Below are 26,926 nucleotides of genomic sequence, written 5' to 3' on the forward strand. Positions count from 1 at the left end.
GGAGTATCTCAGCTATATGCTTCAACTTGTGCCAGGACCCTCTTAGTGTTGCCTCTCTAACACTTCTTTATCATGGATTTTGTCATTGTTTTCCCCAGGAACAGAAAGGAATAGTTCACATTCTCATTCTGATCTATCAGAATTTGGTGGAAAGGTGCCACATATTCATTGTGGTTTACTTAGTGATAGTTCTGTACAATAACAGCCACGTGACTGGACATGGTGTAGTTACGCCATGGTGGAATACCTCAAAAGCCATATTCTAGCATGTGTCTCTGGCCAGAGCTGAAAATACCTAAACTTATTAGAACTCATAGAACATCTAGACAGATACCTGGGCATATTTTTAGGTGTAATACAGCACCGAGCCGAGAAAAATGTGAAAGTGGTGAACAAGGCTAGCTATCATCTGAGAAAATACCTAGACAAACCAGTAGAGTCATTTCTAACTTCTGCTTTCTGTGAGGGGAAGGAGAAGGAAAGTAGGATAACAAGTATGTAACATTAGAGTTCCTACCTAGTTTTTTAATTTTTAGGATATAATAGGTAACGTTAGGCAAACTAGAAACTTCTGTTCCTTGTAACCTTAAGGAGAGGGTACTCTTTGAGAGAATTTGGAAATGCAGGACTATATAACCATTATATTCTAATATTAAGCTACTTAGTCTTTGCCTAAGGTTCCCGGTGAGTCTTGTCACATATTCAGTTTATGCAGAGCCCATCAGCCTCTGTGGGCCAGGTAGAACAACTAGGGTCAAATTGCTTCTCATGTTATTCATTAAATGTATGTTGCATGACAATGTGTTGCCCAGCCCACTGCAGACCTTTTAGTCCTACTCATGAAGACATGGATTGACTCTTTAATAGATGCCAGTCTTTCTTGGTTTTCAAACATTTTTCTTGAGAGTCTCTCTAATATTAGCTTCCACATTCTTCTCTGAAGCCTTCCAGCAGCACCTTAGATATCACTTCCTTTCTAAAGTTCCTCACCCCCTGCTTTACTCAAAGGCCTCTACTCTGTGGATGGCAGCCTCAGTTTTCCCTTTTTGTACCCCAAGATGAAAGTGCTGCTCAATTCCTTTCTCTCCCTCATTGTCTTGGGAGGGTGGGGAGGGGGAGGGCTTCAGGTGCCCATTCTGACTTGGGTCTTGTGGAATGCCATGATTCTTAGTTTTTAAATTTTGTCTAATTTTCTGATGGCTGATGGAGGCATTGTGTCAAATTAGACCTTCCTGTTAAATTAATCAGACTTTCTTGTTTCCTTTTAAATAGTCCTTAAATGTTTCAGGGCCAAAACATTGGGTTTTACCCTCCTCTGCTACTTTCTCCATCCTTACTGTAGATTGAAATGAAGATAGAAAGCAGTATTTGGGGTTATTTGAAAAGCCTTATATTTTCACTAATAACAAGAATGCAGGAGACTGATAATTTGCCACATAGATCACACGTTGAGTCCTGTGACTTTTAAACATGTCTATAATTGGTCGCTGTTTTCTCATTTTGTTCATGTTCAGTGGGAGAAGACAGGTCAACAGGTAATTATCCCAGGGTATGATTTGAGAATGGCTGTGAGGGGAAGCATTAGGTGCTGTGGGAGCACTTTGGAGGGACACCTAGCTGGAAGTTAGGGTTGAGGGTGGCCAGAGGAGGCTCTTGCACGGAAGTGTGATATCTCATGTAAAGGATGAATAAGAGTTAGAAGAAGGGGGGAAGAGTATTCCAGGTAGGTGAGAGAGAGCATGGCATGTCTGAAGAATTAAAATGCAGTGTAGATGGATCATAGCGTGAAAGATGGCAGAGTGACCATAGTCATTGAAGTAATGGGAATGGCTGGGCTCTAGTAGGGAGAGTGTGCAAAATCAAAAGAGAAGGAAGCCTCTGGCAGAAGATCCCTGAAGAGACCATGTAGATCCTTCAAATTAGAGCACGTTTTCCCCTGAAAGTATTAATGGAAGTTTTCACTGTGTGTTTTTCCCTGGAAGCATTGTGTTTATTTTGTGCCCTTACCTTTTAGGTTGAGTAGTCTTTTGTAGGCTCACCTGGGAACCTTTGTCACATTATTTCTAGGGACTGAAATGCGCCTTGAGATGCTCCCTTGGAGTCAGGGAGCTGAGAGGTGGTAGGGTATGGGTGAAGAATTGGTGGACACATACATACCAGGCACAGCACTGAGGTGTCATCTGTGGCAAAGGTACGAGTGGTTTGGGGAGTTGTGAATTTGTTATAGGAGAATGCTTACTCCTTCTGAAGCAGGAGTCAGTTCTTTGGAAGAAAAAAAAAATGCTTGTTCTTTGAGAAGTCACCACCAAAATGAGTAAATCCTCCAGGAAATTCTAGTTCTTAATGTTTATTTATTTATTTATTTACTTAATTATCTCTCTCTCATTTATTTGTTTGTTTGTTTGTTTGTTTATACATGCATGCTCAGGAAGATTCGCCCTGAGCTAACATCTGTTGCCAGTCTTCCTCTATTTTATATTTGGGTCGCTGCCACAGCATGGCCACGCCACCGACAAGTGGTGTAGGTCTGCACCCGGGATCTAAACCTGGGCTGCCAAAGTGGAGCATGCTGAACTCAACCACTACACCATGGGGCTGGCCCCCTTAATATTTTTAAAAATTCAATGCCTAGCATAAATGTAACTTTCTGCATAGTTTTTACTTACTACTCTCACCCACTATGATGTCATTCAGAACTCCTGCCCGACCCAGCACCATACAGGGTATTGCTGAATTAGGTGTTGCTCTGAATTATTTTATCTTAGATTATAAATCCCCTGAGAGAAGGATTATGTCTAGTCCTACCCACTCCAATGGATACAGAGTAGGTGCTCAGTAAAAAGTATGTCTAAATAAATAGAAGTCTGTCCACGTGGGAGGAAGGTGAAGTGGCTTCTTCATGCTTCTGCTAAAGATGAGCTTTGAAAGCCCTTCCACTGTGAGCTAGGACTGGTTGCTAGAGGCTGTCCCACCTAATAACCTTTGCCTCTCCTCGGCTCAGCTGATATTTACTTGCTGAGGAGAAGCTTTATGTTGAAATCCAAACATATCTTATCTTTTTCTTAGAAAGCTCTTTGTCACTGCTTAGCAGGGACATACATATCAAAACTGAGTGAACCTTTAAGTGGTCTCTCTCTGCTCAGTGGAATAGAATCTCTCAGTTAGGTGGGAGCTGAGAGTCACTCATTTTATAATTTTTTTTATTTATTTATTTTTTTCCCCAAAGCCCCAGTAGATAGTTGTATGTCACAGCTGCACATCCTTCTAGTTGCTGTATGTGGGATGCGGCCTCAGCATGGCTGGAGAAGCGGTGCGTCGGTGCGCGCCCGGGATCCGAACCTGGGCCGCCAGCAGCAGAGTGCGCGCACTTAACCGCTAAGCCATGGGACCGGCCCAGAGTCACTTATTTTACAGATTCATCGAGCAACTTTACTTTGGCTTAGATAAAACTAGAAATAAAAAATCATAACAGCTTTAATTTAAACGAGAAGTAAAATCTTGTTTTACAGATCAGCAGGTTTTCTACTTTCATCATGCTCATTGTTAAGATTGTAAGTGTGTGTATGTGTGTGTACTCATCCCTATTATATTTTAAATGATTGGAACCCTAAACTTGCTATTTAGACCTTTTTTTTTTTTTAAAGCGATGCTTTGATGTAAAAGATGGTCTGTCTAGTATAACCTAAAAGCTTCAGTAAATAACTTCGGAACTGCCCCCTTCTGATTAATGAGGCGTAAACCTCTATTTCCCAAAGTAACAGGAAAGACAAATTGATTTTTAGGGTAGTTTGACAAAGACAGAATTAACAGATTCATGGTGTGGGTTGGATCTTAAAGTGAATTTTGCTGTGTGACTATAATTCCCTCAAAAGTCAAGTTTAAGAATTTGCTTTTATAAGGTTCGGATCCCGGGTGCGCACCCAGGCACCGCTTGTCAAACCATGCTGTGGCGGCGTCCCGTATCAAGTAGAGGAAGATGGGCACGGATGTTAGCCCAGGGCCAATCTTCCTCAGCAAAAAGAGGAGGATTGGCATCGGACGTTAACTCAGGGCTGGTATTCCTCACCAAAAAAAAAAGAAAAGAATTTGCTTTTATATAACTTTCAAAGTAAATTGAGGAAATTTCTCGGCATTTGAGATTACAAGGGATTGGGCTCTCATAGGGTCATTGAGCCCAACCTTTGGGTTTCAGATAACAGGTATTTTCTGGAATAAATGATCTGTTAGAAACACTTAAGAAATGTGGCTACTTTACTGGGTTTTGCAAACTTTACTGGCTTTATTTGGAGAAATTTTCTTGCAGTGAGTGCTTGAGTGTCTAAGGAATGTGCTGAGACTTTCCTGATTAAAGCATTAATTATGAGTTCAGTTTGATTTTTGTTTGTTTGTTTATTCAATTTTATCCTCCTTTGCCTTAGGTCCTGGTATTTTGACTTTTGAGATTGTCTTTTCTTTTCTGACTGATGGCTGTGAATAAATCAGTTTATTCCTGCAGGTAGAAATTCTCATACTTGAATCAATTTTTGTTGAGACTCTTTTTTTACCCATTAACGTTAGTTGACTGCTTAATTTTATTGGCAGTACAGGAGTATTGTGGGGAGACGTAAGGGATGTGACCTTGACCAGATTTGATAGTGACCATATCAATTTATCGCTTATATTTCAGCTCGTAATATTCATAAGTCCCCTCTTGTCTCCTTTCTGTCCTCTGCTAAATAATCTATATCCCTCAACATTCCTTCTCTTTTCTCCTCTAGCAGTCCATAGAGATGAGGGCAGAGGGACAAGTGTCGTTGTCCCCTTTTAATGGATTGGGGATAAGAGAGAAAGTGCGTAACAAATGTACATAAAAGGCACTCAGCAAATGTATAAACACATTTCCCCCATCCCCAATCGTTCATCTGCAGTGCTGGTTTATGTACTGATGGCATATCCATAACAGAATGTCATGAGGGCAGCCAAAGGTAGAACACAGGGTTAACTTCCTTTGTGCATTTGTATCTCTCCTGTGATTACTATATGTTTTAGAGAAAGAGCCACATTTATTGGCTGGGCATTCTGTAAGGAAAAACTTTTAATATACTTCATAGTTTAACCTAGCTGATGTCTTACTAGGTATTTCCAAGCACATGGCTAGCTCTACCTGGGATAACTACCTTTGTCTCTTTTCTTTCAACTATGATCTATTTTGATTCTGCTTAGAATGTTCTCTGGGGCAAATCTTAACTCAACCCCCTGACCTCTGAAGAAATGCTGATTTATATACCTTTCTCAGAGTGGCTAATATGTTCTTTTCTGTGCAATAGAACTACATTAAGCTTAGCCTAGAATTTAAAAAATATGGCTGAAGTAATCTTACAAAGCATTGTTTTTTTTTTTTTTTTTAATTTTATTTATTTATTTATTCCCCCAAAGCCCCAGTAGATAGTTGTATGTCATAGCTGCACCTCCTTCTAGTTGCTGTATGTGGGACTCGGCCTCAGCATGGCCAGAGAAGCAGTGCATTGGTGCGTGCCCGCGATCCGAACCCCGGGCCGCCAGTAGCGGAGCGCGCCCACTTAACCGCTAAGCCACGGGGCCGGCCCTTACAAAGTATTCTTATTCGAGCTGCATAGTATACATTATTAACTCTGACCCATCATGGTTCATCTTAGTCTTAAAATTCGTTATTTCACATTGTTTTAGCACCAGGTGCCATCTTTCACGTTTTGACCTTCTTCACATCTGAAAGTTGATCAAAATCAGGTGTAACCTGTTCTTGCTTGCAGTTCAAGGAGAGCACGTTCATTAATGAAATTAGTGTATGCTGAACCTTGAATTAAAATATAAATTTAATTTTTCAAGTAGAACTTGAAACAAAAGTCTTGTCTCTTGGCTTCTTTTATTTTGGAAAAACTCCCTCAATTCCCATCATCAGATACAGCTATGAGTTGTATGGTTAGGTTTTTATGAACAAAACCACATGGTTATTCACCTTCCTCTGCCCTTCCTTATTTTCCAACTTTGGGCTAAAAAAATTGACTGTTTTTTCAATGTTGATTTGAGTGCAAATAACTATCAGCTGTCATTCACTTTCCTTGTGAATTACTAAAATGTGCATCTCTTTCTTTTTTTTCCAGGCTGGACGTAAAGAAAGAAGTGATGCGCTCAATTCTGCAATAGATAAAATGACCAAGAAGACAAGGGACTTGCGTAGACAGGTAAGCAGGAAGAAAGTGCTGATTGTTTTCCCAAGTTCTCAGTTGTGTAGTTTTGGTTAAAATCTCAACAAATACCGGGCCCGTATATTTTATTGGGGTAAAGGATGGATTTTCACAGGAAACTGACAATCTCTGTTTGTTTTGTTGCTAATAAACTTATAAATGGCTAATAAAATCTCTTGGGGACCTGGAATAATACAGTCCCACTGGGATAGACTGAATAAATTAGCTGTAGTGTGAAAAGGATGTACAGGTAAGAAAATCAGTTTAACGTGACTTGGGGACATGTGAAAGTACTCTGAAGGATCTTCTGATATTAGCTTACGAACAGTAGAGATAGAAATTGCAGTAATTTAACTTGCCCCCTTCAGATGACACACTCACAGTTCCTTTAGACCCTTGGTGGAGATGTGCTTCCAGTACAAATATGGAGGGTATGGAGATATTTGGGGTACTCAATTTTCTGAGTTAGTAAATACAGAGGAAAGAATCTCTTCATTTAATGTTAAATAATCCCATTAACATTTTGGAATCAAATTGAGTTTTAGTCTTTAAAAAAGGTAGGGTTGAATTTATAAAACAATGTATTAAGGTTTAAAAAGAAGTTGTAATACTAATACAAATAATTTCCAGACTTAATGGAGAGAGATTTTGTTATTCATGTCTAATATAAAGCAAAATTGAAGATGGACTGTATCTTTATTCATTTTCCTTTTGGTGAAATAGTATTAGAAATAGTTATAAAGATAACCTTGCAGTTTTAAGGTTCATAGTATGCTAACCCTGAACAGATAAACCAGAAAGTGCTTTTTTCCTTTCTTCTCATTTTTATTTAGCGAATTAGGCTGATTACATATATTCCAAGGCTATGTGCCAATTCAGCCCAGAGCTGCTTTCTGTTCAGTTTTGTATTATTCCTTTAAGATACAAGCTTTAGTTTTGTAATTCTTAAGAAAAAAGGATATTATCTTGAAAACTGAGATTCTGTTGCTGAAATGCTCTAACTGTAGTGTAAATCATTGTCTCCACGATCATATGTTTCCTTTGTTGCAGATTATATAACTGCATGGCTTACATGAGGGGTCCTCATAAGTGCAGCCCAGCTATCATGAGCTTTCATTAGACTTAAAAGTATAAGAGAAAAAAGAAATCTAGATTCTTGGTAGAAATAAAATCAAATTTTTACAATTTAATAATTATTAGCTCCGCAAAGCTGTCATGGACCACGTTTCAGATTCGTTCCTGGAAACCAACGTTCCACTTTTAGTATTGATTGAAGCTGCAAAGAATGGAAATGAGAAAGAAGTTAAGGAATATGCCCAAGTTTTCCGTGAACATGCCAACAAATTGATTGAGGTAAGTGTATTAGCAGCTTTATTAACTGTAGGTAATTTGGTGGAAAGTGGTGATTTTTAATCACATTATTTAATCAGCTGAAAATTTTGGGGGCTCACCTAGTATACAATATGTATAAGATGAAAGTCTTTCATATTGATCAGTTTACATTAATTATGTACATGATTAAATATAGAGAGTCACTATCTTGAAACTTAAGATCTCTACCTAATGCAGATAAAGATAGATCATGACATGCCTAAACTCAGAAGACACTGTACAAGGAAGGAGTGGCTAGAAAAGCTAGAGCTCAAGAATCACACTGCCTGGGCTTGCATCCTGGCAAGTTACTTAACCTTTCTGAATTCCCATTTTTTGTCTGTAAGATGAGGATACTAATGATACGTCTCTCAGAATTAATTTTGAGGTCTAAAAGAGATGGTGTATGTCAAGTGCTTAACCCTTGCCTGAGCCATAGACTCAGCCCAATCATCTTGTTTTAAAATTGAAGAAACTGAGCTCTAACATGCTGCTATTTTGATATGCTTGAACAATAGAAATCTGTATGTAAGTGGTTAGTTTTTTAGGTGACAGAAAGAGGAGTGAATTGGTATTTAATTTCCAGGTAGGTTAGGCTTGCCTCCTACCTTTTGATAACTGAAATTATGTAATTATTTAATTTATTCACTATTACTTTGTTTCAAAAATTTGACACATGGTAAGCATATACCCAAGTTATTTGATTTTGTAACCTTAAATGTGAAACATCTAATATTTGGAAAAGATATTCCATAGACCATTTGGTTAAGTTGGTCATTATGTAAGTAGAGAAAATGAGCCTTTTATGTAAAATGTCTGTCTTGTACATTTGGATTTATAGTGACATTAGGCCAGGTTAATACCATAAAAATATTTCAAGGAAAACCTCAGTAATCACATTAAATGCATTACTAATTTTACATCTAGTTTTCTTTGAACACTAAGTGTTATTCTGACCTGAATTAATTATGTACAGAATACATAGGTCAGTCTGCAACTCAAGTTAATGATTGTGGCATTTGGAATTAAAATCAGATGACTTTCATTTTGTGTCTCCATTAAGTATAATCTTGTTCACAATAGTCACGTGACAGCGTGAGGTGTAACCTCCAAATGTACAAATATTGTCTTCAGGAAGCCAGCCTCCTATATGTAGCCTACATATTAGAAAGTGTGCCTGTTAAGCAGGAAGCAGGGTCACTACCAGCCCACAGCCTTGGATAATAGGTACCAGTAGTGGCATGGGAAAGGGGTCAGTGTGGTGGCTGAACCTCAGAGGTTCAAGCTACAACCCTTGTCTGTACTGTAGCTGGAGGGTTCTTTCTTATGGCCTGCTGTGTCATCCTCAGCTTCTCTAGCCAGCACGGCTGACACTTGCTGAACACCTATTGTGTACCAGGTGTATGCAAATACAATGACTTTCCACAATAACATTTCTCAAGTAAGGAAACTTGAGGCTTAAGAGAGGTTCAACAACTTGCCTAAGGTCACTTGTCTTGCGTCCCTCCAACAAAGAGGGCTGTGCCACTCAAGGTCAGTGGCTTAGTGGACAGCCTTATGCCAAGTGAGAAGCGTTATGTGGACCTGGTGGCTTTGGAGACCTTGCTCCAGGAGCTTTGTCCATACTTACACTTTTTATTTAATTCTGAACATTACTAACCAAGGTCCCCTTAGAGTTTGGTGTTCCCTGTCACAACTCAGTTTTGACCCCTTTCTCACCTCTTTCCCCTCTCTATGCCCTCTGCCCCCATCACCCCCCCATACATATTATATATATTAAATAACACATGGCTTTTCCTTGCCTGAGGCATAACCAAAGGCTTTGTAGTACCATTTTGCAAACAGTTAAATTACATTTATGATAATGAGATACTAGGATATATAATTGCATATGTGCATGAAAAGGAAATGAGTTTTTAAAGTGTTATAAAAGCCTCAAATTCCTCACTTAAGGCAGAACTTTATTCTTCAATGACAAAGCTTCTCCTCCCCACATATTTGTGTTATAATGGAACACTGAACTAGGGAGAGAAGCATTTTAAGCAAAGGTAAAATACTTCCTTCTGGTTGTTTTGTTAATCTCCTAACTTCTTCCTTACTTTTCATTAGTTCCCTCTTAAATGGAGTAAATGTCTACAGGCCAACTTTGATTTTTGGGGCCATTTGCCATTTTTCCTGGGGGTTTAGGGGGAGTAAGAGTGCTGAGTAAAAGTTGAGTAGGGCTAGTGGTTAATAGTTCTCCTGCAGGAGAGGAGGGTTCAGATTCTGCAGCCACTGAGAATTCTGCTGGATGTGTTTGTCCTAAAATACTGCAATACAGTTCTGCTGCTAACCACCTGGAGTTAGCATAGACCCCACAGGTAAAGGGCATGATCCTATCAAGACTGCCCTCACTGTAGATGCCAGCTGCAAGTTAGGAGGTCCCCAGCCCACCTGCACTTCTGACTCAACTGGCTATAAATTTAGGGGTTCCCATGACTGCCCCTCACATTAAATGCCAGCTACAAGTTTGGGGGTCCCCAGGCCATCTGTACGTCTCACTGACTTGCTACAAATTTGGGGGTTTCCCATGGCCCACTTCAGGTTTGATATTTTGCTAGAACAACTCAGAACTCAGGAGAGTGTTGTACTTATGATTACATTTTATTGTAAAGGATACAAATCAGGACCAGCCAAATGAAGACACATGTAGAGTGAAGGGTGGGAAGGTCTCAAAGACAGTTACCTGCCCTCTCGCCATGGAATCAGGGCACATTACCCTCCTGGCACATTGATGGTTCACCAACCAGGAAGCTCCATTGAGTTTCAGTGTCCAGAGTTTTTATTGGAGTCTCATTGTGTAGGCATGATTGATAGAATCATGATTTAATTGAACTCAGTCTCCAGTCCTCCTTCCTTCCCACTGGAGCTTGGGCTCTCCTGAAAGTTTCAGTCCTCTAATCACATGGTTGGCATGGTGCCCTGCTCCATCCTCAGTCATCTTATTAGCATAACCTCTGGGGGCTCACCAGGAGTTCCTCATTAGCATAAACTATGAGGGCCAATGATGAATAATAAAGACATTCTTATCACTACTGAGGTCTTAAGGATTTAGGAGTTCTCTCCCAGGGAATCCAGGACAAAGACCAGACGTTATTATACAACACCTCCCCATCCTGAAGGTGTGTGGAATGCATGGTTTTTAGGCAGCTTGCTACACAGCCATAAACACCACATGGAAGAAGTAAGACAGAGCAGTTTTGTTTCTGAAGCTTTATGTAGATCCTGTTTGTGTCCATTTACCCAGTGACTTGCCGCTTCTCTTATCTGGTGCTCCTTGCGTTGTTGGAGTTTTTCTTTTCCCTTAGGTTCTCCTCTTAGGAGCCAGGTTTTCTGTTCTCTCCAGGGAATTCGGTCCATCTCTTCACACCACAGTGAGTGGTTCTTTTCATAGAATCATTTTCACTCTGGTGTGTAAATCCCCTTCTGTGTAACATCCATGTATTGTCACTTATCCTTTCTTGGACTCTTTCTGTAGCGGGAAACTCCCCCTCTCCGGAGGCAGCATGTTCCACTGGTGGATTCTCTGGTTGTTAGGAAAGAGGAGCCACAATTTCCTTCTCTGGAACTACCCCTGTCCATCTTCTCAGTGCTATATACATGGGTTTGAGAGGAGCTATAAATGTAAAATACACACCTGATTTCAAAGATGTGATATGGAAAGAAAGAATGTAAAATATCTCATTAACTTTTTATATTGGTTACATGTTGAAATGTAATATCTTGGGATTAAATAAAAATTATTTTTGCTAATTTCACCTTTTTTAATGTCACTATTGAGAAATTTAAAATTCTTATGTCACTCACATTGTATTTCTATTGAACAGCGCTGGTATAGATGATTTTCCTCATGCCTTTCAGAGGCTCTCTTCATCCCTCCTGTTCTCTTAATGCTCCCCACTCAAGTGCCAGCCCTTACTGAATACCTGCTCCAGGGACAGGCGGACGTAGATAGAGTAGCCGAGGCCTCCGTTGTTCTGGAAGGCAACTCTGACCAGTGTATCCCAGGATGGTTTTAGCCTTTTGGGCAGTGACCTCAGTCTGTGATTCCCACTGAGCTCCCAGTCAGTCAGCCCCAGGGTTTTCTCTCCTGAGGTGCTGCTGCTCAGTCCCATCTTCTTCATTCTTGTCTTGGGCTCTCTCTGTGGTTTTGACACTAATCCAGTATAAACTTCTTAGATTCAGTCTACTGTTCTATCCTGTCAGGCATTGCTGGCATTGCTCTTAATATTATTGACTGCCCCTTCCAAACTTATGTTCTTTCTTTCTTTTTTTTAAAATAAGCATATCTTTTATCCAATCTGATGTTTAAAAAATGTTGTCTAAGACAAGGCATAAGATAGAACCTTTCAGTTTGCCACTAGAAATCATTCTCTTGATTGAACAATTTTTTGTATATAGTTGGCCTTTCAGCAGTTAAGAATTTGTTAATTTTTATCTTGTTCTCTAATCTAGATAAAACATGTCTACTCTATTCCCCTCATGTCCTTTTCAATATCTTCCATGATCCCTCCATTAAAATTAGGGTAACTATAGGAAGCACAGTTTATGTTCTAGCAGCTTCTTTGTGGATTCCAGCCGCCTATCCACTTTCCAAAGCAGGTTCTGTTAATGTGCTATAGAGTAATTTCTTTATGTCCCCACAATTTTCCCCATGAGCACTTGGGTACTGCTATACATCAAATAGCTGCTCCTTGAGGTTAGATGAACTCATCTCACATCGGATCCCTAAAGTGTATAGTCTGATTTATTGGGTGTTAGAAAAGGTGCTCTTCACCACTGAAGTGAAGCCAGGCCTCTGCAGACCTCTTCCCAGAACCATTTGGGCATGCTGTGTGATTGCTGCAGTAGGGATCTAGACTCACATAAAACTCGCACCAGCCAGAGTTTGCCCAGGGTTGCTCTATGGCAATACTGCTTAGGCTCATTTGCCCAACTTCTTCATTAGAGATATTACAAGAGCCTCTGAAAGCATCCCTTTGCAACAGGGTGCTTGGGGAGAAAAGATAGAGTGCCAGTTTAGATTAGGTGCAGTTTTGGGGATGCTGCCATTTTAAAATATAGCTTTAAAAAAAAACTATAGGGGCCGGTCCAGTGGCGCAAGTGATTAGGTCCGCGCGCTCCACTGCCGCGGCCTGGGTTCACCGGTTTGGATCCCGGAGATGCACTGCTTGTCCAGCCATGCTGTGGCGGCATCCCGTATAAAGTAGAGGAAGATGGGCACGGATGTTAGCCCAGGGCCAGTCTTCCTCAGCAAAAAGAGGAGGATTGGCAGATGTTAGCTCAAGGCCGATCTTCCTCAAAAAAAAAAAAAAAAACTATAAAAGAAATAAAAGTTCATTTTAGAAAATTTGGAAAAAAAGAAAAGCACAAAGGAAATGAAGTAACATTTTGGAGTAGATTAACTCTTATTTTATCTATATGTGGATGGTTTTTTATAAAATACACAAAATTGATAGATACTGATTTGTTTTTTGAGGCAAATGATATCATAATATGTTATGATATAATGGATTTTCTCCCTGTGTATCAAGTCGTGGCCATTTTACTATGTTATAAAGTACTCATTTACAGCGTTTATATTGATTGCTTACTAGTTCATTTATTTAACCAGTCCCCTACCATTAGGCATTTAGGTTATTTAGGTTGTTACATATAACAATCTGATAAACATTCTTGTACTTTTTTTGTTATGTTTTTGGCCAGTGTCCACTTAATTGCTCAAGCCAAAAGTCTAGGAGTCATCCTTTTATTCTTTTTTCCTCATGTTCTATATTTAATCAACAAGCCCCCAAATCATTCTACTCTTTTTTTATTTCCATAGTTAGCTCCCTAGTCCAAGCCATCGTCTCTCACTGGACTTCTGCAACAGCCTCCTAACTGATTTCTTTTGCTTGCACTCTTGTCCCTCTCTAGTCTCTTTTTTGCAAAGCAGCCAACATGATCCCTTTAAATCAGATCATGTTGTTCCTTTGCTTCAGGACCAATTGATGCCCCCGTGGCTTCTAGGCACACTTGGGATAAAATCCTGAAATCCAGATTCTTGACCATGGTCCATAAGGTGCTCTGCCTGCCTTTTCAGCTGCCTCTAGTCCTGTGTCTCTCTTGCCTTCTAGCCCCCATGCTTGACTACTTCTTTCTCTTTGACCATCCCCAAACATGTTTCCACCTTATGTCCTCTGGGCTCCCTGGGCCCTCTTCCTGGAGTGCTCTGCCCACTTCTCATCCTACAGGTCTCTGCCCAAATGTTACTTCTGCAGAGAGGCTTTCCTGGATCCCTCATTCCCTCCATGCATCCCTCCAGTAATTTTTGCATCCTGTCGTCTGTTTTATATCCTCTGTGACACTTCTCACTATCTGAAATTGTTAGGTTTATTTCATTTTTTTATTGGTCTGCTCCCCACCCCATACTCCAGTAGACTGTAAGTTCTTTGAGAACATGGGCCTAGAACAGTGCCTGGAACATAGTAGGTGCTCAGTAACTAATAGATGAATGGATCTCCTGGTTCTCCAGGTGCTCAACATTCACATTCCTGGGCCACTGTCCCCAGAGATTCTGATTCAGTGGTCCAAGGACTGTACTTTGAGAAATGCAGAGCTCTACATTATGACTGAGCCTCGTTGTTAGTGAGCTTTTCTTGTTCTGAAGTATTGTAATGTTTATACAAAAGAGCATCGTAATGCATCATTCCATATAACATATACCTGATGGGATGAATTGTGAAATATTTTGGGATGGGGAGATGTTGGGAAAAATTTGGAGACTTTTTTTAAGGTTGTGATGTTGATTTGAGCAATATTTTCTTTTGCTAGAACAAAGCTTTCACAAACCTATAGCAGACTTTCCGTAGTTGAGGGAAAAAAATATTGTAATAGATTCATATAACAAATATTTACAGAGTTCCTAATATGTCTCATTCACTGTTCTGGGCATTAGAGATATAGTAGTGAATAAAATAAAAATCCCTACCTGCATAAAGATTACCTTCTACTAGAGAGAAGAACAATCAAAATAAATGTATATAGTGTGTATATTTTGCATAATGTGGTATAAATGGTGCTGAGATGATATGTGAAAAAAGTTATCCATTTTATCAGCATTTGAAATGGGGGCTGAAAAGCTATTATTTAAGCAGTATTCTAATACAAGACCAAAATAAAATTGAAACAGATGTGTTGTCTCTTGCTAACTTGGTTTTTGGAAGTCTTATTTATTGCTTTAATGGAAATACTTCCCCCCCAGACCAAAAAAAATAGTATAAAAAGGTTATGCTTTAATTTGGGGTGTCATGTAAAGTTGCTTCAAATGTATTAATAGTTTCTGAGTAGTATTAGGGATACTACCCACTTAGAAATGGAAACCTTTTATGGTGCCTTCTTTGTATGTCACATTATGGAAATGCAAGATTAGTTTCAAGAATAAAAACCACATACTGACTCTGGAGTTTTATGAGCAGAAGTGAATTTCTCCAGTCCCTCTGTGTGCACAGGTTAGCCTCAGGAAGGCTGTGTGGTGCTGGCTGCCTATTGGATCCTTATTGTTATTTAATGACTTCTGTGATTTTACTTGAAAGACAAATAAAGTGTTTGCTGTGAGGTTGCTCTTAACTTATTTTCTCAGGGTCTTGCTAGGGTCTCTGACTACCTCACACCACAGTTGTCAGTGGCATCTAGTACCTCCCCATGTGGTATTGAAGCCCCTTTTCTTACGTGAAGGATGTGTAGTAATGTGTCCCCAAGGCCAGTGAGTAGGGGAGCAGGAGCTGAGAGGGTCAGTATGGGTGAGCTGGGTGGCACTTCTCTTCACCATTTTCTTCTGTTCTAGAGTTTAGCACTAGAGCTTTTCTTTCATCTGTTTATAAAAGGGCATGGCTATACACCAAGGTAACAGTACATTTTATGCTTGACTTTTTCTCCCATATCAAGTTAATGATTTCTTTATGTTGCTCTTCAATTTAGTGTGTTGAGGTGAAAAATTTATTTTCTGTCAGAAATATTAACCTTTCTGTCAATAATGCAATACCCATGTGTCCTTTTTAATTGCTTCATTCTTTGCCCTCCTCCTTGGCTGGGAGCAGCTTAATAGCTAAGGAGCAATCAGTTTTCCCTTTTTAATTTTGGCCTCTTCTGAGTCTTCTTTCCATTTCACGAATTGAGAGTGAAATAGGAAAAATCCCATTCATGAAATCATGCCTATAAAAACCATGTTTCATTTATTATACCTTTTCTCTCAACCCCGGACATTGTATTAAAGTGGGCCTCTTATTATAATGAACTTGCTACTATAAGATAGTATCTCATTCATTGCCTTGTGAATTAAGAACTAAAAAGTAAATGTGACTGGTATGCTTTCGTTCTGGATTATTATTACTTGCTGCCCCTCCCCCTCCACAAGTATCTCCCATTATCCAAGACTTCATAAGGTATGGCTTTATTGGCTTGAAATGTGTATTTTAACTGCAAATTGAATGATCTGCATTATAATTTTTATTCTGTAGTGTGCTGATAATGCGCAGTAAAGTGGCCTTGAAGAAGGTTCTGTAAGGAGCATTTGAATTAAACACTGACCTTATACGATCTACGTGTGACATCTTGGGTATTTTCTCAGTGCCTTTCCATAATACTGTAGGCTGAATTCTTGCAAATAGCAAATTAAATGAAGCTTCAATTTTTTAGGACTGTAAGATGTTTGCACGAAAGCAGTCAAGTGTTCTTGGGAGGAATGCTGACCTTGGATTCCAGAAGATTTTTCTAAAAGCATATTGAGCTTGGTTTTCTCACATTTTCAAGGGTCTGTAAGTTCAGTTGCATGGGGCTATGTGAGACAAAATGTCTTACATGTGCTGTTCTAACACCTTACCCCCAAACAAGCTTTTTTGGCTGAACTTGACCACCTAGTCAAATTTTGGGATGGTCTAGTGAAAGCAGTGGATGAACCTTGTTCTCAGGGAGCATCTGGATTCTTTTTCCTTGGAGCATTGGTAGCAATGATTAAGGAAGCACTCTGCCCAGCTCTGACCTTGCTGCAGAAAAGAGTGTGGGCCCTCTTGTTTCCTCATCACTAGAGCTGATGGACTAATGTTTAGACAGGCCCCCTTTCTAGCTTTACTGATAGATTATTCAGGCAGTTAGATAGAAATAGAGAACTTTTTTTTTTTTAATAATTTTATTTATTTATTTATTTTTTCCCCCAAAGCCCCAGTAGATAGTTGTATGTCATAGCTGCACATCCTTCTAGTTGCTGTATGTGGGACGCGGCCTCAGCATGGCTGGAGAAGCAGTGCGTTGGTGCGCGCCTGGGATCCGAACCCCGGGCCACCAGCAGCGGAGCGCGCGCACTTAACTGCTAAGCCACGGGGCCGGCCCGTAGAGAACTTTTTAAGTGGTCCATATGATACCATGTAAATGGAAATGATTACAGTATCATCTGGGTGGTGATCTACAAATGAAAGCCTTTAAAAAATATCAAATAGCCAAGCTGTTTAAAATAGTTTATGATGTTTTAGTAAAGTCACTATTTCCAATCCTGTTACTAGAGATGCTTATATTTATATCCTGCCTCTTCCTAAAATTAGATTTGAAATGATTTATTTTGAACAAAAAACATAAATGATAAAATAAGGTAGATGTAGAAAATCAGGACCTAGAAGACGAATAACACAATTGTGAACTATAATTGCCATGCTTGAGTTTGACTTGGGTACTGCACTTCCTGGTAACAAGAAGGAAAGGATGCAACACAATGGTTGTGTAGTTCTGGTCTTTAGAATGGAAGAAATATGCCCATTTTTTCATGGAAAATAAGCCTATCCTAAAAAAAAAAAGTAAAAAAAAATCCTTACTTGGGGCTTTTATAAAAGGGACAATGAATGATTAAATAGATAGGGTCTTCAACAATTTAATAATAAATATAGTGACAGATTCCACATGATTTTTTTCTTCATTGTAAGTTCCCTCTAAAAAGGCAAGGTCTTAACATTCAGTTGCCACTCAGTTGAGATCCAAACAACAAAGCATGTGGCCTTCAGCCTCCCAGTGACGGTATTGGGAGGACAGAGGGCTGTGAGTCCCATGCTTCCTCCTGATCGTCCCACTACAGCTTTCATTGTTTTTAGAAATGATGTTCAACCTTTCTGTTTATGTTTTAAATGTATCTTGTAAAGAGCATGTTTTTAGTTATTGTTACTCAGTTTAGCAGGGTTTTTTTTCCCTGTTAATTAGAGAGTTTAGTACATACACATCCATTATCATTATGACATGTGGATTCATTTTTACCATTGCATTTTGTTCTCTCTCTTTTTCTTTCTTAACTCTCTGCTTCACCCCTCCATCTCTATTTCTAACTTTCCTTCTCTCTTTTGGATAGATTGAGTCCTCCCACCTCCTCCTATTGTTAGCCTCTTCTTGTTTGGAAATCATACACTCTCTGTTTTATTAGTAGTAACTGGATATTTTAGCATACATGTTGAACTCAGCGGTTGAGGTTAATCAGTATCTATTCCTCCTTCTGAAACAGTATAAGAATCTTAGAATGTTTTAACTTCAGTCATTCTGTAACTTAAGTATTATTGTTCAGTATTTTGGTTCTCTTAATTTTTTAGCCCTGTGAGTTAGACACTTTTGGTATTGCTTTATTCACTTTTTCAACTTTTGCCGAAATTTTACCTGACGCCATATTTTCATTGCTTCCCATTTCTTCTCACAGATTAAACTTTCCTTCTGGGATTACTTCCTTCTTCCTGAAGCATATTCATTAGACATTTCTTTAGTGTGGGAGGTGGGAAGATCTGTCTGGAGTAAATGCTCTCAAGTTGTTTTTGCTTTTGTTTTGTCTAATGTCTTTATTTTGCCCTAATTCTTAAAAAAATAATTTCATTGGATGTATAGTCCTAGGATGGTTTTTCCCCCCTTTCAGTGATTTGAAGATATTATTTCCCTATCTCTGGCTTCTGTTGCTGTTGAGAAGTCAGCAGTGAATCTTAACTGAGCTTTCTTTGTAGATAGTTTGTATTTACTTTCTGGCTTTAAAAATATCTCTTGTCTTTGTTGTTCTAAAGCTTCTCTACAGTGAGTCGAGGTGTGGATTTCTTTTTATTTACCCTGCTTAGAATTTGTCTTCCTAAATCTGAAAATTATGTTTCATCTACTCTGAAAAATTTTCAGCCGTTATCTCTTTCAGTATTGCTTTTTTCCCATTCTCTCTCTTTCCTTCTGAAATTCCTCGTAGTTGAATAGTAGACCTTCTTAATCTATCTTACGTCTTTTAACTTCTTTTATGGTTTCCATATCATGGAAATGTCTTGATTTTCTTGGATAATTTCTTCATGACTTTCCAGGTTTATTCTGTTTTCAGCACTGTTTAGTCAATATTATTTTAAATTTCTAGAAGTGGTAGAAGGTATTACTTTTCTATTGAAGTTCTATTTTGATCCTTCTCGAATCTGCCTACTCATTTTTTAGTGTGTTTTTTCTTATCTATACTTTTTTAAAGTTTCTGTTTACATGAGAAACACATGTTCCATTTTTAGTATTTAATATTCCATTTTTGATCATGAGAGTTTCTGCAGTCATTATTGGTCGGATTATGCAGTTCTTTTGCTTACTTTTGCCCAAGATGGCTTATTTCCTTGTGTACTTCCTGCACTTTTTATTGTACATTCTCATTCCTGGCATTTTGCCTATGGAAATTTTTTGAGGCCTGGCTTTAGATTACCTTCCATCAGAGAAAATTTCCATTTATATTTACTTCTGCCAGTTGCTTAAGGATACTACTAACACATGACCTCCTAAACCTAAAGTTAGGTTTTTTGGGCCGTATAATTTCTACACCTAAACCCTTATGAAGGGCCAGCTTTGGGTTAGAATTTGGGGAAGGGAGGCCTTTTCTTTTCCTGCTTGAGTGAATGCTTAGAGCTTGCGCTGGCAAATATCCTGCTATTTTCCTCTTCGTGGTGACTTTTTCTGAATTCACTCTTTCACTAAGAATCTTGCCTTTTGGCTGTCCCAGCTGTGTGCAGAGTCTCTGATCTAAAGCATCTACCTCGTGAGGGCCACGGATTGACCCATTAAAAACCCAAATTCTAGGGCTAGTGGTTAAGTTCAGTGTGCTCTGCTTTGGCAGCCCGGGTCCACGGGTTCAGATCCCGGATGTGGATCTACACCGCTCATCAGCCATGCTGTGGTGGCGACCCACATATAAAGTGGAGGAAAATTGGCACAGATGTTAGCTCAAGACTAATCTTCCTCAAGCAAAAAAAGAGGAAGATTGGCAACAGATGTTAGCTCAGGGCTAATCTCCTCAGCCAAAAAAAAAACCCAAAAAACAAAAAAAAACCAAGTTCTGATCACAGAATGCTCCACCCTCCATCTCGCATAAACATTGTTTTCATTGCTTGCTTACCTGTCTGAACTTCTGCTTTTCTCGTTTCTAGCCTCTGCTAATTTCCCTTACTGAGCTGCTTAGCCCTGCATTTGTTTTTAAAAACAGCATTATTGAGGTATAATTTATATACCATAAAATTCACCCATTTTAAGTATACAATTCAATGATTTTTGCTAAATTTACAGAACTATGCAACCATCACCACAATCTAGTCTGGAACTTTTCTATCCCCCATGCATGCTTCATTTTTTGGTACGATGTCTTGTTTCTGCTAATAAGATAGCCAATACCCTTCCCAGGAAATTGGAAAGATCCAACATCCTTCCCAGGAAATTGGAAAGATAGAAGCTTAACCTCTGTTCCATCATCATCTCCTCTGTGAGTTTGGGAGTAATTGTTAGAAATTTGAGTGGTTCTGAAATTATATGACAGTTGGGACTTCTTACTTTATATATGACAGGTTTGTAAAAGTTGAGTTACTGTTATTTTGTACTCTTTTTTTTGGTGAGGAAGATCGGCCCTGAGCTAACATCCATTGTCAATCTTCCTTTTTTTGCTGAGGAAGATTGGCCCTGAGCTAACAGCTGTGCCCATTTTCCTTTATTTTGTACATGGGATGCCACCACGGCATGGCTTGATGTTTGGTGCGTAGGTCCGCACCTGGGATCCGAACCTGCGAACCCCGGGCTGCCGAAGCGGAGCGTGTGAACTTAACCACTATGCCACTGGGCTGGCCCTTATTTTGGACTTTTTGAGAGTTCAGACTCAACCATTTTAAAGAAGAAAACTCAGGTAGTAGTTTGACTCAAAGCCACATAGCAAGTGATGTAGGTTTTGATCTTCGTTCTTATGGCCTGCTGCTTCTGTCTTGGTTTCACTACTTAGCCTTAAAAGCTCCCTATTCCACAGTTCTTCTCACTTGTTTCACTCCCACAGTGGGTATAGGCTGTTATGAGAGTAGGTCATTAATTTATTACCAAGAACAAAAAGAAATCTTTTCTTGTCTTCCTACCAGGGTTCCAGGGTAAGAGGCAAATACAAAACCAGGAGCACTTACTGAGGGCAGTGGGAAGCAACTTGTGTTTGACTTAAACAAATCTGAACTTTATTTAAAGTTCAGATTAACACATGTCTAATAGGGGAAAAATTGTCATAGTGGTATATTTTTCCACCGCAGAACTTTGTTTCATTAATTTAATTTAAGTAAAGAAAATCTAATGTGGAGTAAAGGTAGAGCTTTCCTAAATGGCTGGGAAGTTGTCTTTTCTGTCATGTACAGATGTCATATTTGTTGATCTGACACAGCCTGGCTGTGACAGTCTTTTCTTCCACAGCACAGATTGTTACTGGGCTACTCCTGAGACCAGAAAAAACCCAGGGCTGTCTTTTGTCAGGGAGTTGCAAGTTTTCTGAAATGTTCTGCTCTTCTGCAGGTTCAACAGGGCAGAAGTAGTGCAAAAGAGGCCCTCATGATTTCAAAGCTAGTAGTCATAGCGTCAATCTTAGCCTACCTCTTGTATTAGCAGGAATCAAAGATGTTTAAATTGTTAATACACAGGTTACTGTGGTACCAAAGATATAATAATTTATTCCCAGAACAAATCTAGAGATATTCTTCATTGCTCTACAAAGTCTCAGCTCTGCCAGGTTCTCTGTGGAAGTTAGCTGCTCCGAGTGTTTTTAATTCAAACTTCAGAATCTTCTTCAGTCTCAGTATTAACTGCCTTCCCAGATTTCTAGAGTCCCAGAAGGAGGCATTTGGGAAGCCCTTCCCCTCACCCCAGCTTTCACTGTAGTCGAGCCTGGCACTAGTATATGAGGTTAGCCTCTTAGAGAGCTGTGGTCGAGATGTTGCATTTGCACATTTGTCATTGTTAGAAGTGAGTAGCCCTGTCCCTGGAGGGTGAATTGAAGCTCATTCATCTGGAGAAGACTGTCAGTGACAGGCGCCCGCTTCCTCCTCTCGGGGCCAGGCAGGGGGGCCTCCTGAAACAGGCACTGTTCTGTTGTAGAACATTACTGCTTCAACAGTACATCAGAAGCATTTTTAAGTAATGTCTTAAAATAAAGAACAAGTCTTCCATAACCTTAGTTTTGTTAGAATTTGTATCAGGAAACAGGAAAGATGGTTTACAAAAGTCAGCCTTTTAGCCTTAGCCACACACCACTCTCGTGCATCTGATCTGTGGTAGATAATACTTATTATAATCTTTTGCTTCTTAATTTAAGTATTTTTTCTGGGCCCTACAGGTTCATAAAATTGGGAGAATGTAAATTGAAATAAAATTATTTTAGCGTGAAAGGCAAAAACACAGTAGCTTCCTGAATCTAACATTTCACTGGCCCCCTAAATGGTGAGAGTAGGACTGGGGTGCTGGGTAGTAGTACAGTCACTCACCTTACCAGGGATCTTTGTTAGTTCCAAATTGCTAATTCAGTGATCAACTTCAAATTTTATATTTGTTTTTCAAAATGCCTTCTTAAGGCACTGAAGCAATACAAGTTGCAGATTCATGAGCACATCTAGTTTAAGCTTCCTCCTCCAGTGTAACATCATAAAATGTACATTTGAGGGATAATATTTTTAAAGGTTTTATGTTCTGTAAAATTTAGCTTAGTTCATATTTTGCTGTAGTTTTTAAACAAGTAAATAGAAATCTAGAATCAGGGCCGGCCCCGTGGCTTAGAGGTTAAGTGCGCGCGCTCCGCTACTGGCGGCCTGGGTTCTAGAAGGATGTGCAACTATGACATACAACTATCTACTGGGGCTTTGGGGAAAAAAAAAGGAGGAGGATTGGCAATAGATGTTAGCTCAGAGCCGGTCTTCCTCAGCAAAAAGAGGAGGGTTAGCATGGATGTTAGCTTAGGGCTGATCTTCTTCACGAAAAAAAAAAAAGAAATCTATAATCAGCTCTGTAGATTGTCGTCATGAAGAGAGGAAGTGCCTCTTTGCTCAGGTCCAGTTGACACCAGAAAGTGGAATTGTAATCTTCAAGGAGTATAAAGGTTACTTCTTTATGTGATTTTTGAAGGTCCCTGAACATTAAAGATCTGATTTAATTTTCAATTTACTTGCATTTTTATGTTTAAATTACATGTTAGTTCTTTTATTTTTCCTTGTTATTAGGCATTGCAGGATTCTGATAGCTAGCTGTTTTACAGAAAACTGATAATCCCTAACTGTAACACTGCAAACAGCAGCCATAATAGTATATAATTTTTCTTGTGCCTCTGTGTGCTTAAGTTGGGTAGAGGAGTGAAAATCAAAGGTTATTTCTATTGCGCTTGTTTACTCTGTCATTTAAATTCCCGGAAAGTGGCTCTGATATTCAACTACCTACACCTCTATCGTTATGAACTCAATTTGCAACTAGGGGAAAGATGTGTTTCAGCACTGTGTATTCAGTTGGTCCGTGATATTGCTAATGGAATTGGCAAGCCTATTCATTTAGAAATGTTGATAAGTGATCACAGCCCTAGCAGTCGCTACAGAGCAACATTCTCAGCACAGCCAGAGCCGCAGCAGAGGAAGTATGACACAATTTGAAAGATGTTTCTGGCTACATGAGTAGTTGAGTAGTGTCATTGAGACAGTTGGATGGGAAGGTAAAGATTTTAGTTCAAATGAAGCAGCATCATTCAGGAAAGAGTGCAGCTGTCAGTGCTTTTGAGAACCCAGTTGAAGCACAGTTTTGCTTTTAACTAGGGGACATCATCCCTGTTTCTTTTTCCATGTCTGATGAGGATGGCCTTGGATCCATCTTGATGTTATTTTAATGCTATTTTTTCATTTGAAAAATAGCCTTGTGTTCAAATAAAACTCATCTTGGCTTAAAATAGGCATCCATTCACCTGTCAAATGAGAATAGCAACTTAGAATTTTGATTTCCTTCCTTAAAGAACAGCTGCAAAGTACATTTTTATTTGAGGATACTAACAATTCTTTCCTGATGCCCTTGGTTCCTTAGCTTTTCTTGCATTATTGCCCATACCAGGAGACCCTCTTTGTGAAGTTACTGTTCAGGCAGGTTAGAGCCCTTGTAAAGCTTTTGAGTTACAGGCCCTGGGATCTGTCAAGTTTCTGCCACCAACTTACAATGTGACTTTTGTTATGACTTCGTATAATTTCCTTAGCACAGAGCTAAAAAATTGGTCCTGATAAGCAGGTAATCAATCTGTGAGAAATAGAACACCATTGGTGCTCTTGTCATTCGTTCTATAAAGGTCAGGGATGGAGGTAGGTATACGTTGTTTTCTTTTGCAGTCAAGAGAGAAAAATCTTCAAAGATCTTTTTATGGTGTTCCTTCTTCTAGGTTGCCAACTTGGCCTGTTCCATCTCAAACAATGAGGAAGGCGTAAAGCTTGTTCGAATGTCTGCAAGCCAGCTAGAAGCCCTCTGTCCTCAGGTAAAGTACGACCAGCAATGTTTGAGGTACCACCAAATTGGATTTTGGTTGGAGTGGAGATGAGGTTTATTTTGTTAATTTTGTTTTTAAGATTTTAGATAGAAGTCTTGGGAACAAAACACTGATCCGGAGTCCATGTAGCTTGGAGAAATTTATGTTTAACTTCAAGTGACGTTTCCTCAGGGCATCACATGTTACTGTCCCTTGCCCTTCATTAAAAACACATAATGTCCTCCATTGCTGGCAAATGGAGGGTAGGTTGTGGCCACACTGCTCAGTCTACACCCTCCTTGAAGGAGGGCCGTCTGCAACATCTGGCAGTCCTGGAAGCCTAAACGTATAACAGCTACCCACCTACACTTTATCTTAATGCCCGGTATTTGGATCTCTGTGTTGGAGGGAGCAAGATTCAAGAGCTAGAACCCTTACTCTGTAATGTCTTAAAGTGGCCTTCTAATATATATATTAATCACATGATTCATCCAGCTACTGAAGGAAAAGCTTGAGAACTTTTCTCCATTGATGATGGCATATTGGAGACTGGTGATGAGGCTGGATTAAGCATTTGGGACTTGAGAAAGTCTCTGAAGCACATAGAAGAACAGTTGCTTTGTTAAGTTCCCACTGTGTTGCCTGCCTCCTATGAGGGGAACTGATCCTGTTTGTGTGGCCTGATACTCCCTGCCCTTCACAGGGATTTCCAAGCAGTATAAATGCTCTTTCGGTGGAAGAGGTTGCCTCTCGATTTCCCAAGTAGAGAATGCTCCTGGGCATACTCGGAGGATTTACATTGACCTCTCTCTAAATGTCCTGCCAGATGGCAGTGACCATGAATAAGGGGGAATAAAATAAAACAAAGGAAGTGGAGTAATAGAATAGAGGTCACAGGAATGAAGTTTCTATGTTATGTCTGCCACCAACTTTTTAAAATATGCTGTGAACAATATTTTGGCTATTTCATATAAATAATTCAACATTCAAGATAGGCAATCAAAATAAGTAAAGCCTGGGTAGTAATCTGGGATCCTAACTGGCACCCAGGTTAGTTAGGGCATTTGTTCTCAACTGTATGGATTAGTTTGCCAGTGAGAGTTGCTTCATCTAAATATTAGTGTGATAGGCCAGTTGTGAATCCACATTATCTGATGGACATTTCCCCAGCTTTAATCCAGTCATGAAATCTGCTAGTGATTGGTAGCTGTACAGATAATAAGCACAATGGATTCACACCGCCAGAAAATTCATGGATGACCAAGTTATATATGATAAATTTAGAGCAGATTTCTAAAGATTTGGCATTCTTTCCTCAAGTTTGCCATTTTACCCTATCAGCACTTTGTTTTTAATGTCTTTGGTTCTCCATTTGGTGTTTAAATGCTTGAAAAGCGACAATGCTTTCACATATAGGCTGAAACAGATGGTAACATATACGCTGATCACACCTACCAAGGGTATTTATATAAATGATCTTAAAGCCTAGAAAAAAAAATCACAGAGAGAGTCTAGTAGATCCTAATGAAAATGATGGTGTGCATAAAAACGTATGGCTGGGCCATGTTGTGCAGGTTTGAGTTTGCCATCAGAAAGCGTCGTTTCTGCCTCGTCTTTGTAGTTTCATTTCTCTTGCTAGAACAGACCTCAAGTAGAGTGGGCTTAGACAGAATGTGCCAAGACCACACTTGATATTGCATATCTGTCCTGGATAAAAAAGTGTTTCTCTAGGTGTGATTATTCTCCCAGATTCTCACCTAGGCTCACTCCTACCCTTGCTCACAAACAGGGCTGGGCAGGTTCACTAATGGCAATACAGTAGGCACTGACATGGTAATGACAAACTGGGTAGCATGTGCCATTTCTAAAACCAGGCAGCTGTGACTCCACTCCAACCCATTATTGCTAGATCCTTTCATTATTTTTAAAGAGAAGTCAGCAATTCAGATTTTTCTGTCAAGTCTCAATTTTAAACGATCGGTAACTAATTTAAAATTTTGAAATTCTTTTAGGAGGGTAAACCAAACTCTTCTGGGAGCTGTGTCTGGCCTACTCTGGCGTGTGTGTTTCATGCTTAAAGGACCTCTCCTTCATGGAGGCTGATGGCTGTCCCTCTGAGGAAGAGGGATTTGAGTGGAGCCCTCTCCTTACTCTTCAGCCTGATGTGGGCAGTGATCTCAGGTTCTGGGGGTCCTAGCCCTGAGGTCTTCCCTTCCAGAGTCACTGGCTTATTTGATAGACTCTAGGCAAGTTAATTAACTTAACTAGTTAAGGCTAGTTAATTCACCAGGAGTTTAAGATGATGTTTAATATGCTGTACCATGTAGACAATCAGTTATTTTTTAAAGTACGTTTTTTTATTATGAGGCTACGTCAACATCTGTCCATAGTATGGGATACATGTTGGTTTTTTCCAGGGTGCTTTCTGTGCCTCACACCCAGGCGGCTTCGTGCAGGCAGCCCTGGCCCATCTGCTGGGGGTGCCCTCCTTGTGCAGCTTTCCAGGGGGCTGCTTTTCTGTGGCCCCACCTAC

At 39.6% G+C, this 26,926-nt stretch overlaps 1 protein-coding gene across 3 annotated transcripts in view; it reads left to right on the top strand.

Moving 5' to 3' along the window:
* The window catches only part of CTNNA1 (catenin alpha 1), a 316,163-nt gene that overhangs the window by 252,239 nt on the left and 36,998 nt on the right, over positions 1–26,926 (top strand). For all 3 annotated transcript variants that reach the window (XM_058541329.1, XM_058541339.1, XM_058541348.1), the window contains exons 8-10: positions 6,120–6,200; positions 7,404–7,556; positions 24,310–24,402. In XM_058541329.1, coding sequence (XP_058397312.1) covers positions 6,120–6,200; positions 7,404–7,556; positions 24,310–24,402 — 327 coding nt within the window. The remainder of the gene's footprint in view (positions 1–6,119; positions 6,201–7,403; positions 7,557–24,309; positions 24,403–26,926) is intronic.

Source organism: Diceros bicornis, chromosome 1 (genome assembly GCF_020826845.1).
Source record: "Diceros bicornis minor isolate mBicDic1 chromosome 1, mDicBic1.mat.cur, whole genome shotgun sequence".
NCBI classification, from domain to species: domain Eukaryota; kingdom Metazoa; phylum Chordata; class Mammalia; order Perissodactyla; family Rhinocerotidae; genus Diceros; species Diceros bicornis.